This window comes from Vulpes vulpes, chromosome 16 (genome assembly GCF_048418805.1).
Source record: "Vulpes vulpes isolate BD-2025 chromosome 16, VulVul3, whole genome shotgun sequence".
NCBI lineage: Eukaryota > Metazoa > Chordata > Mammalia > Carnivora > Canidae > Vulpes > Vulpes vulpes.
In genome coordinates this window covers 42246357-42273817 of record NC_132795.1, presented here as the reverse complement: position 1 = coordinate 42273817, position 27461 = coordinate 42246357, and the positions used below count along the sequence as shown (strand labels likewise).

The following is a 27461-nucleotide window of genomic DNA, read 5'->3' as shown; positions in this document are numbered from 1 at the left end:
ACCCTGTCTGTATGACTTTTAAACCTGTACTATTTACCCATCAGCTGGCTTTTCTCAAATGTGAACCGCTTCTGGTGGTTTGCTGAAATGCAACTTCCTGAATTTCAGGTCCTGGTTGGCTGCCTCAGAATATGAGCTGTGGGATCCAGACATCTGCATTTTTGAGAAGCTCCTGATTCTAATACATAATCAAGTCTAGGAAGCACTGTGCAAAGCTCTAATAGTTGAAAAAAATTTGGAGTGAAATAAAGTGACTTAGCTGGCTATTTCTGAAACTGCCTCATTAAGTCTCACGTCCAGGTTACTTTCTCGGCCTCCACGTACTTTGGGTCAGAATGTACAGTAATGAAGGGTGTCCTGGGGTAAGATAGGAGGAGAGAAGGGGTGGCTGTGGGGAGCGATGGAGGTAGGGTAGGGGGTAGAAATGTTGCCCTGAGGCTAGATTTGGTCAGAGGGGGCCTTTAGTCTAATTGGCTAAAAGGCACCCCACACACAGGTCAGCAGTAGACCTCATTGTACCAGATTAAAAAAGATGAAGATTTGGTGTATATTATCCTAAATATAAAGAATACATTCCCTTTAAAAAAAAGAATACATTCCCTTTGACCTTTTCTCACCAAATGAGAGTCCTTCCATCTCTCAATAACTTGTTCTGTTGATTGACGGGGAGGGAAAATGGTGGACTTCTCTTTTTAATGGGCTGGAAAATTTTCTTAACCAATTGAGCCACCCTGGCACCCCTTCGGCTGGAAAATTTTCTTAAACTGATCTCAACCACTTCATATAAAAATCTGAACTGAATAGTAAGTTACTGGTATCCCACAATGGTAATGGTACCAATGGAGAGATGATCTACTTCCAAATCCTTTCTCCAGGAGATCCTACAGAAAGTAGAACCTTCTTTCTTCTTCTTCTTTTTTTTTTTTTTTTAAAGATTTATTGATTTTAGAGAAAGAGAAAGAAAACAAGTCGGGGAGGAACAGAGGGAAAGGGACAAGCAGACTCCCCACTGCGTGGGGGGCAGGACCTGGGGCTGGATCCCAGGACGCTGAGATCATGACCTGAACCAAAATGAAGAGTTGGCTACTTAACCAAATGAGCCACCCAGACGCCCCCAGGCTGAGGTTTTAAACAGCTTTCCAGGCCATACCAATAATTACTCACATCTGGGAATTACTGACTTAAAGCTTTTAAATATCAAAGGTATCAGTTTGGTTTTTTATAATAACTGAAGAGCCAATCATTCGAGACTGAAGTCAGTGACAAGCATTCTATGCTACTCGCTGAGAGTCTATTGTCACATTAGAGTCCTGACACAGAAGCGACAAAATTATATTTTATAATGAAAACCGAAGACCCAACATGTATGCATTCCCAGGTAATTTTGTCTACTTGGGGCTAGGTTTCAGACAGCCTTGGAAAGTTTTCTCTGAGGTCTCAAATAAATGGATCAACAGGTACTGAGTAGAAATGCCATGAGTTAAGAGGCGACTGTCATAGAGGGTTTTCAGGCAGGAATCGCAGACCACTGACTTCTAAACTAGAAAACCTTGATGTGGGTATCATTAACTATTTTTTTTTTTTTTTTAGCAAGAACTCTGTGCTCTGGGCTTTCTAGAAGGGGACTAAATTATGACTTGAACTGTTGATTGCTGATTTTTAAGAGATTTCAAAATGATTCTTTCCTACCAAGAGACGTTGAAGTTTGGCTGATAAAAAACACTGGATTTGGTTTTGGCATAAAGCTGTCCTTATTGAGAGTAATTAGCCAATGTGTGTAGTTGCTGTTTGGAGCAATTTTTAAACCTTGGCAAGAGAAAAGTGTGCTTTGCTTGTCTTTTTATATGACCACAGGAAGGCACTTGAACAGCTAGTCTGAAAGCTCTACCAAGTTATGTTATAAATTACAGTGGGAATACAGAAACCAGAATGTAGAGACCCTTTGCAGTCTTCTTTGTAATGATTTGTTCTATCACGAGCCCATTTTTGCCCACTCGGTTTCAGCAATGACGTTGGGATAAGGGCTTTTAAAAGCTTGAGAAGTACTATGTCGACATCATAGCTTTGCTCCACACATGGTTCCTATCTATGGACGAAAGACTGCGTAGAGATCTATAAATGTTATAAACATCCTTATATTTCCTCAACTATTTTCTCCAATAGGTGAACTCAAGAGTTGTGATATTTAATAATATAAGAGTTAATCCTCAGGCTTGCCTGTTCTTCATGGAGGAAATTAAATCAGGCCGCAGACCTGCGGTTTCTAGGAAGAAAAATCTGCATTTGGCTTTGGCAAGAAATACAGCAAACTGGCAGGTGTGTTATTTTGGAGCAAAGGGTTGAATTAGTTATAAATTTATAGGAGGTCCACCCTGATGGTGAGTCCTAAGTAGCCTTGCAAGTGGAGGGTGGGGTATCAGAACATGAACTTGAGTTAGATAAACCTGGGTTTAAATGTGGGATTTGCAACTTGCTAACTGCATGATTTTAAGAAAAATACTTTATCCAGGCGCCCCTGGGTGTCTCAGTCATTTAAGTGTCTGCCTTAGGCCCAGGGTGTGATCCTGGAGACCCAGGATTGAGTCCCATGTCGGGCTCCCTGAGAGGAGCCTGCTTCTCCCTCTGCCTGCGTCTCTGCCTCTCATGAATAAATACATAAAACCTTAAAAAAAAAAAAGTAAATAAAACCTTCAGAAAAGAAAAGAATACTTAATCCAAAGGAAAAAAATAAGAAAAATATTTAATCCCTCCATGTCTTAATTTCTTCATCTGTAAAGCAGGAATAATAATATCTGCCTTACAGGGTAGTCTTGAGGAGTAAATGAGATAATGTATGTGAGCGGTATGGGCAGCTGACTGCCTAATGGCAAGCATTTAATATTCAGCAAGAGGTGGTAATGATTACTATAAAACTGATTTACAAATCAGAAGAGGATTTTTAAAATGTTGGCAATGACATATTATTTGCAAATATCCTCTACAATCAAAGACTGGCTGAAGTTACAGGAAATTCCTTTGATCAAGTTATAATTTCTTTTTTCTTTTTTTTAGATTCTATTTTTTTTTTTTTTTTTAGATTCTATTTATTTATTTGAGAGACAGGGAGCTCACATGAGGGAGAGAGAGCACAAGTGAGGAGGAGAGGCAGAGGGAGAGGGAGAAGCAGGCTCCCCGCTGAGCAAGGAGCCCAATGTGGGGCTCGATCCTAGGGCCCTAAGACCATGACCTGAGCAAAAGGCAGACGCTGAGCCCACTGAGCCACCCAGGTAGGTGTCCCAAGAATGATCATTTCTTTGGGTACAGATGTCTTCGTTCCCCCGGGGCCCTCTGTGCCCTCCATCGTCAGCCTCTCAGTCCTCTCTAAAGATCGGCCTAGCGTGGCAATGTTAAGAAACAACAGGTTTAACGAGCAAATGATTCCTTTCAATTCTAATAGTGTATGGAGGGGGAAAAATCAGTAATACCAATGTCTAGGAACACAAAGGGACGTTTACCCCTCAGTTTAGCCCCCAAGCCATCATTTAACAACAGGAAATCACCCTGGTGGCCCATGCGTGTTTTCTGAGAGGTTTACCCGGGGGTCTTGAAGGCAGAGACCAGGGGAGACCCCTGTGTCCCTGAGCTCCTGGGACAACAGCTTCCCTTAAGGTGCCAGTCACACTGGGTGGTGATCATTTTCTATATATGACATTTTCCCAACTTGACTCAGAGAAGCCTGCAGTCAGGATCGCATTAGGGACAATCCCGGCCTGTGAGGCTCTCTCTGGGGTTCTCCGAAAGAAAGAGGGGGCCGTCGTCAAGACCCACGATCCAAGAAAATGCTTATGACTTTTTATCTTTAAAAAAAGAACCAAAAGCAAACCAATGAATCTTAGTATATCTGCTGCCGAAGTGAGCACACAAAGCCACGGACCCATCTGAACCTGAGGCACCTGGTATCAAAAAGGTTTTATTAATTATAAATCCATGGCTGTTCTCCCACTGGGAAAAAATGGAAAGAGAATTTTTAAGCTGTCTAAGTATTCTTTGAGATTAGATCTAAGAAACAGCATTAGATTTTTAGATTTATATAAAACCCCTTTGCTCCTCCAGCAGCCTCCGCGAGCTGCTCTGGAGCTACCTGCATGGAGGCCCAGGAGGCTGGAGAGCCCCACTCGGGCTGGCTGAGGTCACCGCAGGAGTGACGGGTTCTGTAAACTAGATGACAGTTTGGGTCTGGCAATTCCTGTGAGCTTTTCTTAAGAACAGTATTGCTGGGACACCTAGGTGGCTCAGGGCATGACCCCGGGGTCCTGGGATCGAGTCCTGAATTGGACTCCCTACTTCTACCTGCTTCTCCCTCTGCCTGTGTCTCTGCCTCTCTCTCTCTGTGTCTCTCATGAATAAATAAATATAATCTTAAAAAAAAGTATTGCTGTTCTTCAGCGTAGTTTGGTCTGGGGTGTCTCTGAGCGACCAGAGAGGTCATTGATTCCACATGGGGCTACAAGTGGTTTCTGGCCAAGCTGCTGAAATCTGGGCTTTCAGGAAAAATACACTGCAGAAAAGAAGACATCTATATTCCTGTATTTGAGACAAAGATAATTCTCATACCAGCTCTCACCTTGTGGACCTACTTTGCAGTTTGTTTTATTTATTTATTTTTAAAGATTTTATTTACTTATTTGAGAGACAGAGAGAGCATGAGCAGGGAGGGGAGGGAAAAGCAGGTGCCCTGCCGAGCAGGGAGTCCGATGTGGGGCTCGACCCCAGGACCCTGAGACCCTGACCTGAGCGGGAGGCAGTCGCCTGGCCATCTGAGCCACCCGGGTGCCCCTGTAGTTTTGATTTTAAAGTGAAAATTCAATACCATTTAATTAATTTATTTATGTATTTATTTTACTAATACCTTTTTAAATCCGTGTGGGAAAGACAGGTTATTCAATAAATTGTGTTGGGACAATACTGATCATTTGGAGGAAAAAGAAACATTTGCTCCCCATCTTATTTGGCCCATAAAAAAAAAAAAAAAAAGAAATTTTAAAAAGAAACAGAAAATCCAGATACATCAAAAACTTAATTGTAAAAAAAAAAACCAAAGCATGACTGCGTAGAACACTAGAATTTTGAGAAATAACTTTGGAATAAGAAAATAAAAGTCTTTCTGATGGTTTTGTGAGGTTTGTTGTTTTGTTTGTTTTTTGGTATAAGTATGTCCCAAATATTCTACTGGACTTACTTATACTAAGAAATTATTCAGTTTATCAGAAATTAAACTTTAACTGGTGTCTTATAGTTTCATTTGTTAAATTTGGCAAATTTCTGATTACCCTGATTTGTTTTTTTTTTAAAGATTTATTTGTTTATTTTAGAGAGAAAGAGAGAGTGTCTGTGCATGTGTGCTCAAGTAGGGGGACTGGCAGAGGGAGAGGAAGAGGGGACCCCAAGCAGACTCCCCACGGAGGGGGAAGCCCACTGCCGGGCTCCGTCCCACGACCCTGAGATCATGACCTGAGCCGAAATCAAGATTCAATCACTTAACAGGCTGAGCCATCCAGGGACTCCTGATTACCCTAATTTCCGAGTAAGACATAAAATGCAGAAATTATAAGGAAAAATGGGTGATCCAACTAGAGAAATGTAAACATTTCTGTAAGCCAAAAAAACAAAAAACAAAAAACCTCCACAAAGACCCATAGCTAATATTCATATGTAAAGACGCCTGATTTCATTCAGTAATGAAAGAAAAGCAAATTAAAAAATATGATACCATGTTTTACCTATCAAATTAGCAAAAATTAAAAGCTGATAATATTCATTTCTGGGGTGTGTGTGGAAACAAGAACTTTTATGTAAGCTGGTGTAACTTCTTGAATGGTTATTTATTAGTGTCTATTAAAATTTTGGATGTGTGTAACTCTTGACTAGGCAATTAAACATCTGTGAATGTACTCTTCAGATATATTCCCATAAAAAAAAAAAAAAGCAAATGGAATAGGCAGTTCTTTTCCCTGCAGGGTTAAAAATTTTTTTAAATAGGGAGCATAATTTAGGATATTTTCTTTCAGAATTTAAGAGTTTCCATTCACTATAGCAGTAATTTGTTCTACTCAAATATTCCACCTCTACCTCTTGTTTTCATTTTTCAGTTATCCTGCCAATTTATGTGGATGGATTACCATGAGAGCTGCTGGGAATATGTTTATTTGAAAACATTCTTCATATGATAAATAACAGAAATCTGTTGCTCTCTAGTCTTTGAGTATAAGCCCCTATTGTGTTCTGACATTTTATTTACTTATTTATTTATTTATTTTAAAGATATTTATTATTCATGAGAGACACACAGAGAGAGGCAGAGACACAGGCAGAGGGAGAAGCAGGCTCCTTGTGGAGAACCTGATGCGGGACTTGATCGCAGGACTCTGGGATCACGTGCTGAGCCAAAGGCAGATGCTCAACTACTGAGCCGCCCAGGTGCCACCAGTTCTGACGTTGTATGCAAGTGCTGTCTTTATAATAGGAGTTTTCCAAGAAACCTTTTCACCAGCTAAACAACTGCAACGACCTCAAGGAGAGAGAAGAGCCACCTAAAGAACAGCACAAGGCTGGACTGAGAGTCCCTCAAGGAGGTGTGTAAAAGGGTGGAAGGGAGGGCCCAAAACCATGGACGAGTAAACAACAGTGACATGAAGCCACAAGCACAAGGCCAGCAAGGCAAAATCAGAACAAGAGAAGGCTGTGGAAAAATGCTGCAGACAACGAAAAGAGTGATAAAAGCTGCGTTTAAATGAAGAATCAGAACAAGAAAAAAAAAGACAGGCTCCATTCTTAGGATGAATGACATGGGTGTTAACAGAGAGAACCTAGAACTAATCAAATCTCACTTTTCTCATCTCCTCCATGAAGCAAAAATACTCATATATTTAAAATATTAATTAAAATAAGTTATTTTATAATATATAATAAATTTATTGCTATTAAAATAAATTATGAACCAAACCAGGACAGCTGAAAGCCAGAACAGCAAGGAGACCGTAAGAGATGACATTTCTGGGGTGCCTGGGTGACTCAGTTGGTGTAAGCCTCTGGCTGTTTTGGCTCTGATCATGACCTCAGGGTCGGGAGATGGAGCCCTGTCGGGCTCCCCACTCAGTGAGAAGTCTGCTTGAGAGTCTCTCTCCTTCTCCCTCTGCCCCTCCTCCTGCTCACTCATGCTCGCTTTCTCTATCTCTATCTAAAAATGAATAAATAGGGATCCCTGGGTGGCGCAGCGGTTTGGCGCCTGCCTTTGGCCCAGGGCGCGATCCTGGAGACCCAGGATCGAATCCCACATCAGGCTCCCAGTGCATGGAGCCTGCTTCTCCCTCTGCCTGTGTCTCTGCCTCTCTCTCTCTCTCTCTGTGACTATCATAAAATAAAAAATAAATAATAAAAAATAAAAATGAATAAATAAATCTTTTTTAAAAAGAGAGAGATGGTGCTTCTAAGAGACTTCCTCTGCTGGCTACAGGAAAACCCCAGGCAAGAGTGTTCCTCCTTCCAAAACAGGAATGACTTTCCACCTTTCCTTTTCTTATTAAAGTGGAAAGAATATGGCTCTGTGAAATTTTCATCGCAACATCACTGCTTTCTCAGGACAATGAAGTCCCCAGACAGAGACTCACAGGTCCAACACAGAGCTCTGGGTCCCCAGAGAGAACACTGGCTCTGGATTTCCATAAGACGGGGTGGGAGTTGTGACTCGCCAATGACTTTGGGCCTGTGACTTATCTCACCAAGCCTCAGCTTCCTCATTTGTAAAATGGGAAAGAAAACCCTTATTAGAAAGATCAAAGGGGAGTTTTTATGTAGAAAGGATTTTCCTATAAAACTATACACAACATGGATGGCCTCTGCGAGACGGTAAGGCACATCCATATTGGTCTCTGGCCCTGGTTTCTGACATAGGGCTCCTAAAACCCTTGAAAATCCCTAAGAGTTAAGAGCCCTAGGAGCATCCTTAGTTCTCATGAGGAAACTCTAGGAAGGCACCTGGAGGGCCCCTGGATGGGGGTGGTCACCAGAAAGACCAAGCCATGATTGGAAGCTTGGATCTTAGCCCCACCACCCTCCTTCCACCTCCCACTTCTCTAGAGAGAGGCTGGAAAGTGAATTAATAATCGGTCACGCCTATGTGAGAAAGCCTCCGTAAACATCCCAGGATCGCCGGGTTCAGTGAGCTAGTTTGGTGAACACATGCACACGAGGAGGGGGATGTACCCCAACTCCACAAGGACAGATGCTTCTGAGCTCAGGACCCTCCCACACCTCACCCTGTCTCTTTATCTGGCTGCTCCTTTATCATATCTTTAGGCAAACTAGTTGGTGTGTGTGTTTTTCTGGAGTTCTATGAGCCACTCTAGAAAATTAATCCAACCTGAGGAGAAAGTCATGGGGACCTCCAATCTGTAGCCTGGGGACCTGCTACTCGTACCTGGCCTCTGACGTGGGGGCAGTCTTACGGGACTGAGCCTTTAACCTGTGGGATCTGACACTATCTACCCGTAGATGGTGTCTGAATTGAATTCCATTGCAGGACAGCAGGCTGGTATTGTGGAGAATCGTTTGGTGTAGGGGGAAAACCCCACGCATGCGGGAACAGGAAGGGTCCAAAGTTAAAGTGTTCGATGTGAGGGGTAAAGATGACCCTACAGAGAGACCCAGTTGAGTTTTCTCACTACAGCCTCATTTCAGGTCCATATCCAAGCTTCCTAACCTTGGAAACCAGAATGTATTTGTCAACCCGCAAACATAACAACACAGGACCAGATTTTTTGAAAACTTGTAGCATTTTTCAAAGTTCAGAGTTGAAGGAAAGCTCACAGCCGTACACCATAATAGTTACACTTAGACCCATCTATAAATCACTACTGGTGCGTTTTCCCTGCTGTGGTAACACATTTAGTGGCTTAAATCAATGCAAATTTCTTCCCTTACAGTCCTGGAGGTTGGAAGTCTGATTCACTGGGCTACAGTGAAGGTGCTTGGCAGGGCTTTTCCTTCTGAATGCTCTAGGAGAGAATCTGTTTCCTTGCCTCTTCCAGCTTCTAGAAGTTTCCTACAGTCCTTGGTTCATGGCCCCTTCCTGACATCACTCCAACCTCTCACTTCCTTGGACACATCCATACTCCTCTGACCTCCTCCCTCTTCTAAAGAATCCTGTGGGGGCATCTGGTGACTCAGCGGTTGAGCATCTGCCTTTGTTTATTTACTCATGAGAGAGACACACACACAGAGGCAGAGACACAGGCAAAGGGAAAAGCAGGCATCATGCAGGGAGCCCGATGTGGGACTGGATCCCAGGTCTCCAGGATCAGGCCCCGGGCTAAGGCGGCACTAAACCACTGAGCATCTGCCTTTGGCTCTGGGCGTGACTCCAGGTCCCAGGATCAAGGCCCACATAGGGCTCCCCAAAGGGAAACTGCTTCTCCCTCTGCCTGTGTCTCTGCCCCTCTCTCTGTGTCTGTCACGAATAAATAAAATCATTTAAAAAAAAAAAAAAGAATCCTGCGATTACATTCAGGGTGTAATTTTCCATATCAAATTCCTTTACTTAATCACACCTGCAGAAGTCCCTTTTACCACATGTGGTACCATAAGGTGACACAAATCTGTGGGGATTAGGATGCACATATATCTGGAAGCTAGTATTTAGACAACCGCACTACTGTCAACTGCTAGCCTATATTACAAATAGTTCTTCACTAATGAATGTGTTCTACTCCTTGCCCTAATTAGTCCTTCAGAATTAAAGCATCAACCGAAGCATCCAAAACAAAGCATTAGATGATGATGTCTATTACCCTAACCTGAATTATAAGAAATCCGAAGAGGTACGAATTTGCGATTATTAAATAAATAAATAAATAAATAAATAAATAAATAAATAAGCAAGCAAGCCAACCGAGATCAAAAGCACAGCACAAGAAATATATAGTCAAGAATATTCTAATAGCTCTGCATGGCAACAAAAGGCAACCGTGCTGACTGTGGTGAGCATTTCATGATGCATATAGTTGTCGAATCACTACATGGGACGCCTGAAACTAATATAATGGTACATGCCAACTACACTTCAATTAAAAACAATAAATATATGCTAAAAGATATTTACTTTTTTCATTATTTTCTCAATCTTTGCCCTTTTATTATGACAAAGGCATTTACATACAAGACACACCTGCCTAAAGATATTAACAACACACTTCTCTTCATCTATACCATTTTCCTTCCATTGTGCCTTTGCCTACTTAGAGCCCGACCACTTCCCTCACCACGGGCTTGTCCTAACCACGTCATCGTGGAACTTCCCAATTTTAATACAATATTTCATGGAAATCCTCCCTAAGAAACTGACACCTTATTTTCTATCAGATTTCTTTTCTGTCTTAGTAGTACATCTTTGCTACATCCTTTTCAGTTTTATTCATTAGCAAGTGTCCAAAGATTCTCAGTTCTTCTTTACTTAGATCTTTCAGGAAACAAGGTCTCTAGCAATTCTCCATCTTGATTTTAAAGACAATCCTATGCTATGTCGTAAGTTTGACCTTCCTAAACTTTTTCTCCATCAACTATCTTCAGATCTTTTGTTTAATTCTGAATTTTAAAACCGAGGTAGAATTTCCACATGTAGAAATAGAGATAACAAGCATATAGGTTGAAGAGATCTGTGTGTCATTTTAATACCATTGATTTCTGATCCTTTTACTTCTATTTAATAAAAAGTTTCACAGTTTCTATTCAATCCATTTTACTATTTAAAAACTCATGCTGTTTCATACACTTGTTTTTCTCACATTTGAAGATCAATAATGTATTATTAAATCAGATTTTAGCAAGAAGTGGGAAAATTTAAGTACGGGTAGGTCACTGTGTTCCCAAAGGAAGTCTTTCAGAGCCCATTTTGCATCTCAGCAACACCTATTCCTGGAGGAACATCCTCAGAAAATGGAAATGTTGATTTATGATATTAATGCTCAAAATACTCTTCAGTTTTTCAACTCCTTATTTAGAGGAACTGATTCTTAAACATCACTATTACACATTGTAACCGAGCATGTCTGAGAATACTGTGACACAGAAGGGACTTCCTAAACAAGCCTCTTCCAGGGCTGGAAGAGACTAGAAACAACAGCACTGATTGAACCAGGACATCCCATATTCCCCCTCACTGCTCAAAACAAAGCAACAGGGCCTCTTCTTCACTTTGGGACGCCAATACCCAAAGTAGAGAAGCTCTTCTTACAGAAAGCACACACTGAAAGGATAATCAGTGAGCAAAGTAATTATGTGCTTTTTTCCCCTCAAAATCCTCAAAAACAGAGTAGAGGCTCCCCTTTGAAATTAAATAAGATGATACCCAAGGGCTTAAAAAAAATTGAGCCAGTGTCTTCTATGTCCATCTAATACCATGATCCTGAGATCCTACTGCTCAAACTTACTCCACTGTCTGGGAGGAAGGAAGCCATGGGTTGCACTCAGCATTGCCACTGCACATGGGGAAAGACTTCGGAAAGATCAATCCAACAACCACATTTTCTATCATTTCCCTAAGCTAACTCATGTTCTCAGCCCTTGCTCCATGCACAGAGGACACTGAAAACTAGCAGAGGATATAATCACAGATCACACACTTGCAACGTGGGTGTGAGAAACCGTTTCCAGGGAGAAATGACAAACACATTGATGCACCCAAAAATGCATATGAGCAGGGATTCCATTGGGTGTTTGTAAGGTTGGCAAGAGCTTCAGAATTTGGTTCTCAAGGAAATAAGGCGGGTAAGGAATCCCCCCTCCCCAAATGTCAATGTTGTCTTCTTACCATCTGAACAATACTGGACACAGTGTGTGCAGTTGAATGTGGCATTTAAAAGGAGGTTGGGAAACATCTCCCCCATGATTTTTGACATAAAATCAAGATGGCAGGGGTTCCTTAACTGGTAAAACATCAGTAGGGACAGAGCAATGAGGGCTCATTCACCCACCCTTGACTCAATGCAAATACCCTCACAAAGAATGGTGGTCTCAGTGGGTCCGCCCAACTCCAGGAAGCCTGGATTTTTCTGCCAATGGTTCTCACACCTAGAAGAGCTATGCTAAACTCAAAGAGCTCAGCAAATGTTAGTGTGATGAGAAGGGAATGAAAATCCAAAGCCACAGACTTTCAGTTAAGCGACTGGGGGAAGCAGGGCGGGGGCTGGGTGGGTAGGAAGCAAGATCTTAGACTTCATAGGAATTCTTTCAAAGGCCCACACGTATTTGTTTGAAATCATAAATGCCATAGATGTATTTGCATAAAGTCATGTGTATGTGCTTGTATTTTCACAGATTGTGCCAACTATTTCCAGAAAATTTCTAAGAGAAAGTGATCATGTTTACTATTCTTTTTGTCATCACAAAATGTCTTCTCTCCCTCTGCTTAGTTATTTTAAAATCTCTCTCCAGCCCGTCCAAACCAGCCCTGGGCACATAACTACTGTCACTGGTGGGTTTTGCTCCTTCAGCTCACCTGCCCCCGACTACCCTGGCGGTTTATCCTGCTTGAGGAGACTTCTCTCCCACACGAAGGCCTGTCCCAGACCCAGCACCCGAGCAGAGGCCCCCGGCATCTGGTGAAGCCAAAGCCAAGTAGCCTGAGCAGGGGCAGAGACATTGCATCTTCCCCAAACCTCGGAAAAGGATCCTGTATCCCTTTTCCTGCCTCGGAAAAGGATCCTGTATCCCATTCCACAACTTACTCCCAGGAAATCATCCGTAATGTCTGATTCTGTGAAGTCCAATTCCCTGTAACTAGATCCTCAATGAAGAAAAATTCGCCAGTCCCCGCAGCTGATTCCCTTTCTACCTCTGGCATTGCACGGCTCCGTAATTTTGGCAGCTCTGAAGGAGGATCCAGAAAATGTATCCTGGGTGATGGGGAAGGGGGGTCCCATGTCTCCTTAATTATTATACAAGTTCAAAGGAGACAGGGCTGCCTCCTGCTACAACATTTCATCCTAGAAGTTTCCAAATTGTTAGGAACTCATTTTATTAAAATGTGTTATGTACCAAATTGTTGTCTTTTTTTTATTTTTATTTTTTTTTATTAGACAATTGGCAGAGTATATATACCTTGTTGCTGCAAGCAGGGAGACGGTACTAGGTCAGCACTTCTCCCGAGGCTGGCAATGGATCCTTCGTCCGAACCCCTAATATGACTAGGAAGGAGTACGTGAATTAGAACTTTACATTCATTTTTGTTATAATCTGTTAGGCAGTTCTCTCTCTTGGAAAAAGTGCACCGCACGTACACTGAACTACTTCCACGGAGTATATTAGTTACATTAATTGCAAAGCCCTCTTCCTAACTGACAAACTGCTATTTGGAAAACAGAAGCTGTATAGAGAAATACGTGTGAAAAAGCGGTGGCTTACGGTACCACAGAATTTTTATGACTTGAGCAATTAGGAAGATCCTAGGAGCCGATCGTAAAGTATCTCCCGGATGCATAAGTGACTTGATTTTACCCTGGTAACAGGTGATACTCAAAACTCAAGAAAAAATATGTAAACAGCCATCGGACTGTTGGACCAAACGTGAGAAATGGTTTGAAAACCACTAAAAATTATAGGCATGGGTATTCCCGGGGCAACCTGTTTTCTCTTCCTCCACGAGACTGGTATTAAGGTCCCAGATGGGGGCCACTCCTTCAGCTGGGGTCTGGAAGTCATAATGGCTCAGGGCAAAGCTGCGTATGACCAAGACAGATAGGGACTATAAGCAGGAAACAAATTCTCATTGTTAGGGCTACGGACCTCCAGGTTGTTGGCACAGCTTAGCCCGAGCTGACCTGAACGCACAGATAAAGGCTGGCCACCGCCCTGCTTGGCTGGGTAGACGGTCACGATGTGCAAAATTAGTCCCCTCCTCATCGAAAGCACAAAGACACCCTATGAATGCACACTGAGCATCCTGAAAGACTTCCTCGGTGCCTAATGCTCTTCCCAGTGGTCATTCCACATTGCAGAACACCTACCCGGGCGGGCAGCAGGGCCGCGCCCGTGCGTGGGCTCTCAGGGGCCAGCGGCAGCTCGAGGCAGGGACGGCCCACGGGACGCAGTATGCACCCCACGTGCTTTCTCAACGCGTGGCCTTTGCTTATTGTCGAAATGCATTTCCAAATGCAGTGAACAAGGGCGCCGGAGGGGGGGGGGGGGGCTCCGTTGGTGGGGCATCTGCCTTTGGCTCGGTCATGGTCCCAGGGTCCTGGGATGGAGCCCAGCTTCAGGCTCCCTGCTCCACGGGGGGTCTGCTTCTCCCTCTCCCTGCCCTCCCCTCATTGTGTCCTCTCTCTGTCAAATAAATAAGGAAAATCTTGGGGTCCCTAGGGGGCTCAGCGGTTGAGCATCTGCCTTCAGCCCAGGGCGTGATCCCGGGGCCCCGGGATCGAGTCCCGCGTCGGGCTCCCCGTAGGGAGCCTGCTTCTCCCCCTGCCTGTGTCTCTGCCTCTCTCTGTGCCTCTTATGAATAAATAAAATCGTTAAAATCTTTAAAAAATGCAACGCACATCTGTACCAAGTAGAGGTAATGAAAGAGTAGTACTGAAGGGTGCCCGGGGAAGCAAGAAAGAGATGCCTTTTGAGCAGACATGAAAGTAGAACGCGAGTTTGGAATCCAAGCTTCTTGGGAAAGGACACAGCACATAGGACACACGTCCTCTGGCCCCACACCTCCTGTTACTGTGTCCCCGGCGGTACGTTTAGAGACTGCGGGAGCAGCGTCCTGGGTGGGGCTCAGTGCAGCCCCGGGGGCCGCCTGCCCCAACCTGGGCTGGGATCGCAGGGCGCTTGGGTCTGAGTCCTGTGCCTGCCACCTGGCAGCTGGGGGACCCCTGTGCCGCAGTCCCTCTGGGACAGAGGGAAAAGTAGACAAGCATCCCCGGAGGGCGCTGGGCGGGCTCAGGGGGGCCGGGGGCACAAGCGGCCGCGCAGCCAGGAGCAGCGAGCTGGGCCCGCAGGTGCAGCCCTCCGGGTTGGCTGGGCTGGGGCGCCTCCCGCTGGGCCGCCAGGCATCGGTCTGGGCCCAGGCCCCCAGGGCTGTTATCAGTGAGCCAAGTGGGGCCGGCCGGCCGGGGGGGGGGGGGGGGGCCACAACCCTGCTAGCACCTGCTGAGAAGTGGCAGATGTGATGGGGGGTGGGGGCAAGGTTCAGAATAGCCCGGGGAGAGTGGAAGCAGCAGGAAAAGCAGCCGTGGGCACCGAACAGGGAGGACCTGAGCCTCCTGCCCTTGACCAGGCCGCTGGCCTCCCCTCTGCTGAGCGTGAGTGGGACCCACCAGCCCGCTGGGCCCAATGAGAAGCCCCCAAGGAGCCCACGGAGCTGGGGCCGCCGCCACCAGGTGCCCAGCGTGGGGTCTCAGGGGAGCAGCGGTGGCAGGAGCCCCTGCCCGCCTGGTGCGACAGTCTGGGGCAGGGCTCCTGGGACACACGTGTGCCAGCACCGGGGCTTGTTCCCAGCCCTTTTCTGTCGCCCCCAAAGGAAGCCACTCCATGTCCCCCTGCCCGGCCCCACTTGCCGTCCCTGCAGAGGTGCCCCTCTCCCACGTAGGTCACTGGCAGCTGGCAGCATCGGGCCAGGGTGGGCTGCCGCAGGGACACCCAGGTGCCCTGGGTCACCGCGTCGTTTCGGAGAACGCGGGAGGCTTCGCTCTGGGCGGGAGGGAACGGCTCGCTGTCTCCAGTCTGGGACACCCGGGGCTGCGGCCCGAGGTCACACAGCCAGTCCCCCAGACGGCTCTGGTTAGCAGTGTTCCACCCTGTGCCTACAGTCACCGACGTGTCCTGTGTGGTCACCAACTTCTGCACTGTTACCTACATGTCCTGCGCTGTCACCTACATGTCCTACGTGGTCACCTAGTGTCCTGCATGGTCACCGACTTGTCCTGCACTGTCACCTACATGTCCTGTGAGGTCACCTATGTGTCCTGCACAGTCACCGACTTGTCCTGTGCTGTCACCTACATGTCCTGCACGGTCACTGACATGTCCTGAGCAGTCACTGACTTGTCCTGCACTGTCACCTATGTGTCCTGCACTGTCACCTACATGTCCTGCGAGGTCACCTACGTGTCCTGCGCAGTCACCGACTTGTCCTGCACGGCTACCAACTTGTCCTGCAGTCAGTGACTTGTCCTGTGTGGTCACCTACATGTCCTATGTGGTCACCTACTTGTCCTGCACAGTCACCTACTTGTCTCTCCCAATCCCCCCCAACCGAAGCTTTGTTTGGTGGCTGCAGCCACGATCTTAAAGGAAAAGCAACCTAATAGCACCCAAGTCAGCTTTTATTGCCACATGATAAAAGCTGTTGCAAGACTAATCTGAATAACCAGGAGGAAGCAAGCCCTCAGGTTTATATCAGAAGCTAATGTGCAGCTGTTCGGAGGTCAGACCTTGAAAAACCACCGCAGGGAACTCCACACATACTCCGTGGCACACGTGGAGAAGCCGCAACGGACACTACTCTTTTTTTTTTTTTTTTTTTTTAATAAAAGTACACATTTTGAGACTACAGAGAGCTAGCAGTTCTGATGTAATCTCCCCTAATATGTAACCAGACACAAATGTGTATGTCAATTTGGGTAAGATTTGGGTAAGATTCCAGATTCATGGTTTTATTCTTTAAGACTCAAGATATATCACTGGATTCAACGTCTTAACAGAAGGTCAGTATGTTCTTTTAAAATTTTACTACAGAACCAGTCTTTTGTTCAGTGACACCTTATAAGAAATATTTTTTAGTCAATAGAAACCAAAAGTAAAAAGCTCTATTAGAAACTGCATTTCCTAATATCAAGCCTAATATCAACACTCAATAAAATTTTCCTATGGGGTTTGTTCAATATACCCATTCCTATCTTTATATACACATTTTTCCCCAAGAGGAAAATGTATCCTAAGGGGTCTGCTGGCAAAGACGAGGCTTTTTCTTTAGTCATTTGTCCTATAAAAAAACAGAGGAAAACTTAGAAACCAACAAAACAACTAAATTCATCATATGAATATATCAAAAGAAATCTGGTTTTAGGCCTTCGTGAGTCAAAATCAAATGCAAAGACACAGTGAAAGTCATCTACACCGACCGGTCGTTCTCTGCTGTATCAGTCGTAAATGTGCCGCAAGGGTAAGCACATAAGCAGGTAAGTGGTGTCGATCTCACATAATGAGAAACCCAGGGCTCAGCAGGCCAGGGAGAGGGCAGCTGGTCAACGATGGTGCTGGGCGGCTGGCTCTTTCCATCTTTGTGCTCTACTCTTTCCAACGTAGGGATGGCCTTCCTCATGAGTGTCGCCCCAAAGCTGCCCAGTGGTTTCTGCGTTCCTGGCATTAAGCCACACCTCTCTGTGTTTCTCCCAGAACAGCGGGGTGGGAACAGGAGGCAGGGTGGTACTTGCACCAGGAAAGCAGCAGCTTTCCCAGAGGCCCCCTCACCCCTATTGATGTTGTCTCCAATACACTCACCCAGGACAGAAAGCTGCAATCATCCAGTTCTATCCTCTTCTTACCCTGCCCTGTCATGCATTATGCACGTCTATGAGTTGGTGGATTCCACTTCCTTACGTCTCAAGTCCACTCCCTCCCTTCCCTCCTCCACTAATTCTGCCTCTGTCCAAGTTCCTTTCATTCCTTATCTGGTCTGGTGCAAAAGTCTGTCCTCTGCACAGCCAACAGACTGGTCTTTCTAAAATACTGATGTGACTGTCATTCCTCCACCACACATAAAGTCTAAGACACTCAGCACGGCATAGGAGCACAAGTACTATATTATCTGGTTCAACCTCTTCAGGTTCATCGACACTTTCCCCTAAATGCACTTTCCAAGCCTATGAAGCGCCTTACATTCCTTCCTGTTGCCTGTGACACTACACATCTTAATGCTTTTGGACATGGTACCATTTCCCCTGAAATCCCTTTCTCTGGCCTTCATTTGTCTGGAAAAGTCCTACTCACTCTAAAATTCAACCCAAACGCTTCCTCTACATCTAAATCTGTATCACTATCGTTATAGAACCTACCACAATGCAGTCAAATTATTTATTTATATAAATGTCTTTCACGCTAGTCAAAGAGTTCCTTGCACACAGAGACAAAGTCTTATCATCTTATGATCTTTGACCACCGTTCTCTGGTACGTCACAGGGGATTACCAAATGACTGTGAAATAACTGAAAGACTAAGTTACTGAAATGGTGGTAATTTCAGGGATGAAGTCTAGGACATAGAAAAAGGTAAAACCAAGACAGAAGAGTGATGAGCTATTCTGTAGCAGGAAGGCCTTTGTAGCCGCTAAAATGACACCGTTTCTTTCTAGAAGAGAAAGTAAATATTCACATAAGTGAATTTTCCACAAACAACTGAAGTTTAGCCTTTTAAGTTGAATAAAAAAATAACAAAAGTGCTAAAATGTTATTGGTAAGAAAATCCTTCCAAAAACACATTACACATTCCCTTACCTTTTAAGGAGAGCACATTCAACCAAATTTAACCTTTTTGGATGACTCAGTGTCATCATTATGAAACTCAATTATTGTTGAGGTAAGAAGACTGTCTGCTCCCCCATTAAATGGCTCTAGACTGTTAACCACTTAGTTCTTTGTTAATTTTCTTTCTCTTTCACCATTTGGGTTTTATCTAGCATCCTACGCTGCTGTAATTGTACAAGTCTTCAGAATCAGAGGATCACAAAACCATAAAATTCAAGGGCTTAAGGGAATCTTAGAAATCATTTAATCTATCAGTCTATCAAATTTTAGAGATAAGAATATTAAGCCCCAAGTGAGTGAACGCTCCTTTTCTAATTGGTTGCTTTCAATCTTCTATTTTAATGGCTTTCAAACTGTGTTCTACAAAGCACTCTACTCAATTTCAGGTCAGGCCATAATGTTCATCTTCCTCTAAAATGCTAAGGGTAAATTAAATTTAAAAAGATTTACTATAGGACAAACATACTTTGAACGAACTTAAACATCAGGATGTGTCCGTGTGGTATCAGAAGTACCAGAGAATCATTCTATTTAACAGTAGAATTTCTCCCCCTTAGCTATTCTGTGTTTGTGTTCTATTTTGCTTTACTCATTAATAAAACGCTTATTGCTTATGTATATTCAACACCTCACTCAGCCTCATCAGTGAGAAACCAGACTATTCACTCAATAGTTGTTTCCATCCTCATAGTTAGAAATTCGCAGGACAAGGAAAGAAATACACACTTACTAAGTACTCACTGTTGTGCAGATAGGACCCATACGCCACCTCCCCCCACACACACAAAATAAAATGGATACTGCTATCCTCACTTCACAGAGGAGGAAACCAAGATCAAAAAGTTGCACAATTCGGGGTGCCTGGGTGTTTCAGTCCGCTAAGTGTCTGCCTTCAGGTCAGGTCATGATCTCAGGGTCCTGGGATCAAGCCCTGCATCCTGCATCACATGACATCGGGCTCCCTGCTGAGCAGGGAGCCTGCTTCTTCCTCTCCCTCTGCCCCTCCCCACTGTTCTCATGTACTCTCCCTCAAATAAATAGAATCTTAAAAACAAATTTTTTTTTTTTTTTAAAGTTGCCCATTTCACCCAGTTGCCATTGTCACGCAGTTAACAACTGGTAGAAGAGAAATAGAAACTCAGGTGCCTGATGTTAGATGCTTCATCGCTGCCCTAATGGAATTAATAATCTATAAAGGGAGAAGAGTATATTTTCAACTGACTCTATAATTGGGTGAGAAAAGCCACCATAGCAGCGTGGAAACACACAGAAGAGGAAGAATTATGTGCAAAAAGGTAAGAGAAGGTCACACGGTGACATTTGAGGAAAACCTTATTTAAAAATAATGAACCAGACATTTTTAACAGGAAATACGATGGGGTAGGCCCATGGCATCTGCTCGGTAACCTCACAAGAACCTTATTACCTCCCTCTTCTGCAAAGGAAACTGAGGCACAGGTGGGGTCAAAGTGACACACGATAGAAAGGTGCTATTTCCAGGGCTCGTCCCATAAGCAGGGCCCCATAGAAGTGGAGAGAGGTGAAGGTGTCCCCAGGTGAGGGAAGGTGAAGGTGTCCCCAGATGAGAGGACAGGGACCGAGGCACAGGCTGCAGGGTGCATGGGATACCAGGAGTTGTCGGGGGTCACCGCAACAGCCCAACAGCCCTGCAAAGAGACCTTCCCAGCAGGCCGTGTCACCACTGCAAAACCGACACTGCCATCCCCGGCGGAGGAGCCTAAGAGACACCTGCACAGGTGGCTGTCCACTTTCCCCCGTGTCACCCTGGCCTCGCAGGCCTCACGTACAGCCCCCCGCCCCCGCCTTGGCGCTCCGACCCCCCCTCGCTTCAGAACCTGTACACCTGCTGCTGTCTCGTTCTGAAGGCCCACAGCGCTAAGCCTTGGCCACCTCGTGGTCTCCGCCGGGGCGCCAGAGCTCCCAGGCCTGCGAGGCCACCTCCGGGCAGGGCCGCCGCGGGGCCTTCTCCGCGGGGAGCCAGCCACCTCCCGGGGCGGCCTTCTGGATCCTGAGCGCCGCCGATGCCTGCAGCGTGGCTCCCCCTCGCCGCCGCCGCCAGTGTGCTTCCCCGTGACCCGCGCAGTGTCCGGGCTGGAGCTGGAGCCGGAGCTGGAGCCAGGGCTGGAGCTGGAGCTGGAGTCGGGGCTGGGGCTGGGGCTGGAGACAGAGCTAGAGCCGCGGCTGGGGCTGGAACCAGAGCTGGAGCCGGGGCTGGACGGCCTGATCTTCACCCCCATGCACAACTAGAAGGCGGAAGAATGCACCCGCGGGCAGGACCAAGGGCCCGGGATGAAAGAGCAGCTAAGCTCCCTTCCACAATCTGATGGGACGTTGGCGGGGCGGGTGGGCACGCGCGCCTGCTTGGAGGCCCAGGTACCAGGAAGCGGTTAGACACTGCACTCGGCTCTCCGTAAAAGGAAAAGTTCGAGAAGTAGACGCAGTCGCCCGTCCCAGCCCTCGGGTGCAGATGCAAGGGAGCAGCGAGCGGGCGGCTTCCGAGGACGTCGGGCCCGGGCCTGCAGACACGTCTCCGGGCGCGCTCGGTGCGAGACCGTGAGCAGGGCTGCGCAGGGGCAGGCCCGGGAAAGGCCGAGAGAAAACGTGTGCCGGCGGGGTGAAGGCGGTAAAACCAGGGTGCGGCGCAGATGCACACGCTGCAGGGAGACTGGAAACCCCAACGCGCGGGAAGCGGGGCACTGAGAGGTTAGCGGGAAGGCGACGGAAGGAAGCGGCCCGCGCGGGTCCCTGGGCGCCTCGGCTGCTCCCTCCCTGCGTGCGGGAAGCGGGGCGCGCCTGCGCACATGCTGCTCCTCGCCGCAGCCCCGCGCGGGAAGTGGGGCGCGCCTGCGCACATGCTGCTCCTCGCCGCAGCCCCGCGCGGGAAGTGGGGTGCGCCTGCGCACATGCTGCTCCTCATTGCAACTCCCGCGAGGGAAGCGGGGCGCGCCTGCGCACACGGTGCTCCTCGCTGCAGCCCCTGGGGCGTGCCTGCGCACTTGGGCTCTTTGCTGCAGCCCAGCGCGGCGCCGGGAGCCTCGGCCTCCGGTCCCTAAAACACGCCCGCCTCCTTTCCTGCAAGTGCAGGCCTCCTGGTAAGCGTGGTCCCGATTTCCGGCGGCGGAGTGCGTCTCCCGGCGCCCCGACGTCTGACCCGCCGGCGTCGTGCACCTCCTGGCCCGGGTGCTCTGCGCGGTGACAGGCCTGCGGGCGGGGGCGGGAGACGCCTGGGGCAGGGGCGCCCTCCCCGCCGCCCGGGAGCACGGCCGCGCTTCCAGATGCTTCCAGACGCTTCTCGGCGCCCGGAGCGGGTCCTTCCGGAGGGGACTTGAGGTTCATGCCCGCGGGAGGCGACTGTGTTAGGGGAGCCAGGGGAAGTGGGGGCGATGGCCACCCGTGGGGGGGCGCCCCGGCCCACCCCCTGCCTGCCCCCAGTCTACCTTCGGGCTGCCCCCGGCCTGCCCCCAGTCTGCCTCCTGCCTGCCCCCTAGTCTACCTCCGGGCTGCCCCCGGCCTGCCCCTGGCCTGCCCCCGGTCTGTCCCCCCTGCCTGCCCCTAGCCTGTCCCCCCTGCCTGCCCCTAGTCTGTCCCCAGTCTGTCCCCCGGGCCTGCCCCCTGCCTGCCCCTGGTCTGCCTCCGGCCTTCCCCGGCCTGCCCCCCGGTCTGCCCCTGGCCTGCCCCCGGCTGCAGGGCCTGCTCGCCCTCGTCCCAAACAAGGCCCCAGGGGTGGCTCGTCCGGTTCAGTGGCGGGCTTGAGTCAAACCGCCCAGACCTCTGGGGCCTGTTCCCTGCCACCAGGCTCCGCCCCCCCAGAAACAAGACCACGACTCCTCTATTTCCTCGCGGCCCATTTTCTTCAGGGTGTGTCCACGTGGTCTCGTTTCTTACCTGTGTGCGGCCAGGGAGCTGCTCCCTCCCTCGCCAGAGCTCATGTCCCCTGCGTCCATCCATTTCCGCCTCCCTGGAGTCACCCCCACCCCGCCAGACTCCTTTTCCAGACACAGTAAACCCGCTGAAACAGTCGCCTGCCCTTATTGAAGCTTTTACATCCACCCGTCAGGCAACCAGAAAGTGCTTCCTAACCGGATTGCTCTAAGTGCAGCGCCTACACTGTCTGCACAAAGTCGGCTGCTGACTTCCGATTGCCAAAACCAGTGACTCCTCAGTGGTCCCTTTCTGATTAGCCCTTTCTCCCCAAAGCACCGCCCTGCCAAGACACTGCTCCTTTGACCCCTTCCAGCGTCCCCCTGCCTGCACCCTGGGTGTGGATGATCCCAAGACTCTGCCAACGTTGCCCCTCTGAGTCCCAGGTCTGTGCTCCCGCTCTGGCTCCCCTGGAGCCTGTGTCCCAGGGACTCCCATGCCGGCCTAGCACTGGCGCTGACCTCCCGCACTTGAACTGAAAGTCTGCATTTCTAGGGGCACCTGGGTGGCTCGGTTGGTTGGGCGCCTGACTCTTGATTTTGGCTCAGGTAGTGATTTCAGGGCCGTGACACTGAGAGCCCCGCATCGAGCTATATGCTCAGCAGGGAGTCTGCTTGGGATTCTCTCTCTCTCTCTCTCTCTCTCTGCCCCTCCTACTACTTCTCCCCCTCTAAATAAATAAGTAAAAAAAAAAAAAAAAAAAAAATCTGCGTTTCTAATTCTTTTTAAGCATTTTCAGGGTATCTTGTGAGTCCCTCAAATTCAGCACGGTAGCAACTGGGCTGTCCTTTCTCAACCCCGGGCGAATGTGACCCTTTTCTGCTCCTTGGCACTTATATTGTCATTAAGTTCTGTTGATCGTAACTCTCACACATCTTCCTGACCTACTCCTCAGTGACCACTTCTACTTCTACTGATCATCTGGGTCCCCCAAAAGCTTCATGAGGACCAGCAGACAATAGAAGGAGCTTTGGAAATCAGACTAACTGGATTTTTTTGTTTTTGTTTTTGTTGAATAGCTGTGTACATTATTTAACTTATTTGAGATTCAGTTTCTTCCTATGTTAAATGGAGCTGGTACTTAGAACTACTCTAAGAAACTTGGTGAGAAAAATATAAAAAGAAATTTGGTGAGCGAAACACAATGTTACTCACATAACACAATGTTACAACGGTTGGCAAATGGAAGCCACTCAAAATGGTTATTTTTTTTTCCCCACTCAGTACTCTCCTCACTTTCCCTCCCATCACTTAGCTAGAGCACTCTGCATTGTTCTCCAAAACACATTCAGCACTCAAACTGGTTACTTTCTTTCTTTTTTTTTTTTTTTAGATTTATTTACCTATTTGGGGGGGGGCGGGTGGTGGTGGTAGGGGCAGATGGAGAGGGAGAAAGAATCCCAAGCAGGCTCCAAGCTCAGTGCAGAGCCCAATGTGGGACTGATCCTACCACCTTGAGATCATGACCCCAGCTGAAATCTAGAGCTGGATGCTCAACCAACTGAGCCACCCAGGTGCCCTAAGCCGGTTACTTTCTAAATCAGAGATCCACTCAAATCAGTCTTTGGTTAAAAACAAAACTTGTCACATCACAAACTGTCATTGCCTGTATGGCAGGCAATCTCCTTAATATGGCATTTGTGATCTTTAGAAATCGAACCTCAAACAATCTCTCCACCTTACAAATTCACCACTCCTTATTTATATAACCCATACACCTGATGTACCTTACATTGTCAAGCCTCGGTTTCTTTATTGCAGCGATCTCGTCTTCAAGGTCTTCCCCCCTTTTACCTCTAGCTGATGAAGCCATATTTCTATTTGCACAAGCACCTGTTTCTCCCAATAAATTTTAATTCCTTGGAAGCAAAGAACTCTCCTTATTAATCCAGCACATCATCCATTCATTCATTCACCAAACTTTTACTGACTAAGAAGCAGGCATTGTGCTAAGTCCCAGGGATACAAAGCCAAAGAAGAGAGGTCCCACACCATTAACTCCTACACAGTCTTGTGAGGATGGTGGGTGTACAAATTATTCCAGCACAGAGTGATAAGTGAGAGCATAATGCGAAGCAGTGGTTCTCAATCTAGTAGTATATTAGAACTTCTAAAGTCATTTTTTAAAAATGTTAATGCCTAGGTTCAACCATCAGGTTCTAATTTAATTGGTCTGTGGTGCATTTATTTTTTAAAGCTCTTCTGGCACAGTTATGTGAAGTGAGGGTTGCAAACCTCTGGGATAGAGCTGTACAAAGAACATGGAAGATGTACTTTTGACTGTTCCGCAACACCTCGGCCCCTTCATTCCCATCTACTCAGGCATGCACCCTTTCTCCATCCAACTTAGAAGATATTGCCTTATCCCCAACTCAGAGGTAAATTCTGATTATTCTTTCTCATGACTGGTTTAGGTGTAGGCAAAAGAACTCATTCAAATCAGGGGAATCTAAGGGGAGGTCAGTTATGGGAAGCTGAGACAAGGTTTCCTAGTTCCAAGAAAACCATACCAAGAAAGATAGTTTTTTTCTTTTTAAAGAGATTTTATTTATCTATTTACTTATTTATCTATTTATTTACTTATTTGAGCGTGGGAAAGCACGAACGGGGGTAGGGGACAAGGGAGAGGCAGCTTCCCTGATGAGCAGGGAGCCTGACACAGAGCTCGATCCCAGGACCCTGAGATCATGGCCTAAGCTGAAGGTAGACGCTTAACCGACTTGAGCCACCCAGGCGCCCTCAGAGATCTTTACCTTTGGACGTTGCTGTGTGTGGCTGTGACATCTGGAACTGCAGCAACTGTACTGTAACCCTGAGCAGATTGGAAGCAGAACTGAGATCCAGAAAGGACCTGGCTTCTGGATGACACTGTTAGGTTACTGCATCAAACAACCCTAATGTTGGTCTATTTGTACATTTCTTAATGTATGCAATAATGAATTTCCTGACTCCTTATGATACTTTGAGTCAGTTTTCTGTTTACATGCAACAGGTGGCATCCTGATATACAACTAACCCAAACTTGGAGATCAAGGAAAACAGCCCAGAAAAGGGGATAAGGGATATCTGTGAAGAGCCTTCCTTAGGGCAGGCAGTCCAGAAGCAGGAGAAGCAAGTAAGCATGGATATAAACATAAAAGATCTTAATGGAACTACACATGGTTCAAAGTGGCTACTGCCATACTACTGCCCATACTCTGAAGAGTATGAGCATAAAGAGGAGGCTGGAAAGGTGTCAGTCTGGGGCAAGAACTCGAGCCTTGTATGCTGTGGTAGGTTAAATATGGCCACAGAACCTGTGCAGCTTCTTCTAAGAAGCAGAGTCGATTTTCACACCCCATAAATCTGGCTGGTTTTCTGACTTGCTTTGACCAACAGAATGTATCAAAAATGATGTTATGTAAGTTCCAAAGCCAAGGCCCGGCTCTCTTGAAGTGCCGCCCTGAGGCTACCATATTCTCAGGAAGGCGGTGCAGCCTACTGAAGGACGAGAGGCTGGTGGACAAGCATGGAGGCACTTTGGCCACACTAGTACTAGGTGCTGAGCATGAGAGGCCATCTTGGCCCACACAGCTATTCCAGCCATCATCTTACTGCACGTAGACTTCCCAGCCAACCCACAGAATTATAAATCATAAATCATTATTGTAGTAAGCCACCAGATTTAGGGTGGTTTGTTACACAATAATAGGCACCTGATGGATAGGCCATGCCAAGGTGTTCAGATTTTACTCTGAAAACCATGAGGAGTAACCTGACTGAAATCATGTTTTAGAAAGATCACCTTGGCAGCAGCGTGAACAATGGGCTTGGTGTGGGGGCAGGTTGGACGTAGGAGGACTGGTTGGAAGACTGTTGTGTTAATAGAGCTGAAAAATCACATCGATCTGAATTAAGACAAGGGAGAGAGGAGTGAGTAATCATGGAGGTAACATCAGCATAACGGCAAATATAAGTTACAGTGCATAAAGGAGAAATGTGAATTAGGAATTACAGTTCTTTGGGGGCGCCTGGGTGGCTCAGTGGTTAGGCATCTGCCTTTGGCCCAGGGCATAATCCCAGGGTCCTGGGATTGAGTCCTGCATTGGGCTCCCTGTGTGGAGCCTACCTCTCCCTCTGCCTGTGTCTCTGCCCCTCTCTCTCTGTGTCTTTCATGAATAAATAAATAAAATCTTAAAAAAATTTTTTTTTAAAAAGTAATTACAGTTCTTTGGACAAGGGAAGTGAGTAGATGGTCACTATGAGGGACTTTCTAATCTGTAACTGGAACATCTAAGTGGAGAGTAGGGCAAGGGGCTGTGAACAGTCAATAGATGTTTAATGGATAAATGAGGATGATTAGTCAGGGCAGGTACTGCAGTTCTAGTCTGATGAGCCGTGGATATGTGGCTTAACTGGAGTTCTTTCTACATCAAGGAAGTTTTAATGGTGGGAACTCGTGTTCTTGATACTTTGTTGGAACAGAGAGGAAAAGGAACGGAAAGAATCGATGCAGTCTGAGATGCTCACAAAGCCACATGTTGTTCAGTTTACGCGCATCGATCTGTAACTGCCAGGGAACACATTAGCATCTAATGTTCCTAATGAAACATCTAATGAAAGCACTTTCTCGTCACGTATCCAGAGGGAAGAGCCACCATACAGTTCTCTGTTTTGGTCCTGCATATTCTTCACTTGCCTCCCACCCTGTAGGGTAAGTGGCAGCCCTAACTCCACGCGAAGACAGAGTTGAGACTATGCTCATGTCAGATATTTTGTCAAGTGAGCACAATCTATGACTTAATTTGTAATAAACCTCCAAGGCTACAAACAACTTTCATATGCACATGTGAATACTGGCTTACCTTTGAAATTGATTAAAATAGCAAGTAAATGGCTGGGAACCAATCTCATCTTTCCAGTACTGTTGCCAATTCATGACATTTTCCAAGTTCTTCTGATTTTCTCTCTTACAGGGAGGAATATAGGAGCACTAGC

General features: G+C 46.8%; 1 protein-coding gene across 2 annotated transcripts in view; it reads right to left on the bottom strand.

Moving 5' to 3' along the window:
* The window catches only part of KCNMB4 (potassium calcium-activated channel subfamily M regulatory beta subunit 4), a 64489-nt gene that overhangs the window by 11822 nt on the left and 25206 nt on the right, over nt 1–27461 (bottom strand). For both annotated transcript variants that reach the window (XR_011997979.1, XM_026001721.2), the window contains one exon: nt 27329–27456. Coding sequence is in view for 1 of the 2 variants with exons in the window: in XM_026001721.2 (XP_025857506.1) it covers nt 27329–27456 (128 nt within the window). In the remaining variant the exon portion in view is untranslated. The remainder of the gene's footprint in view (nt 1–27328; nt 27457–27461) is intronic.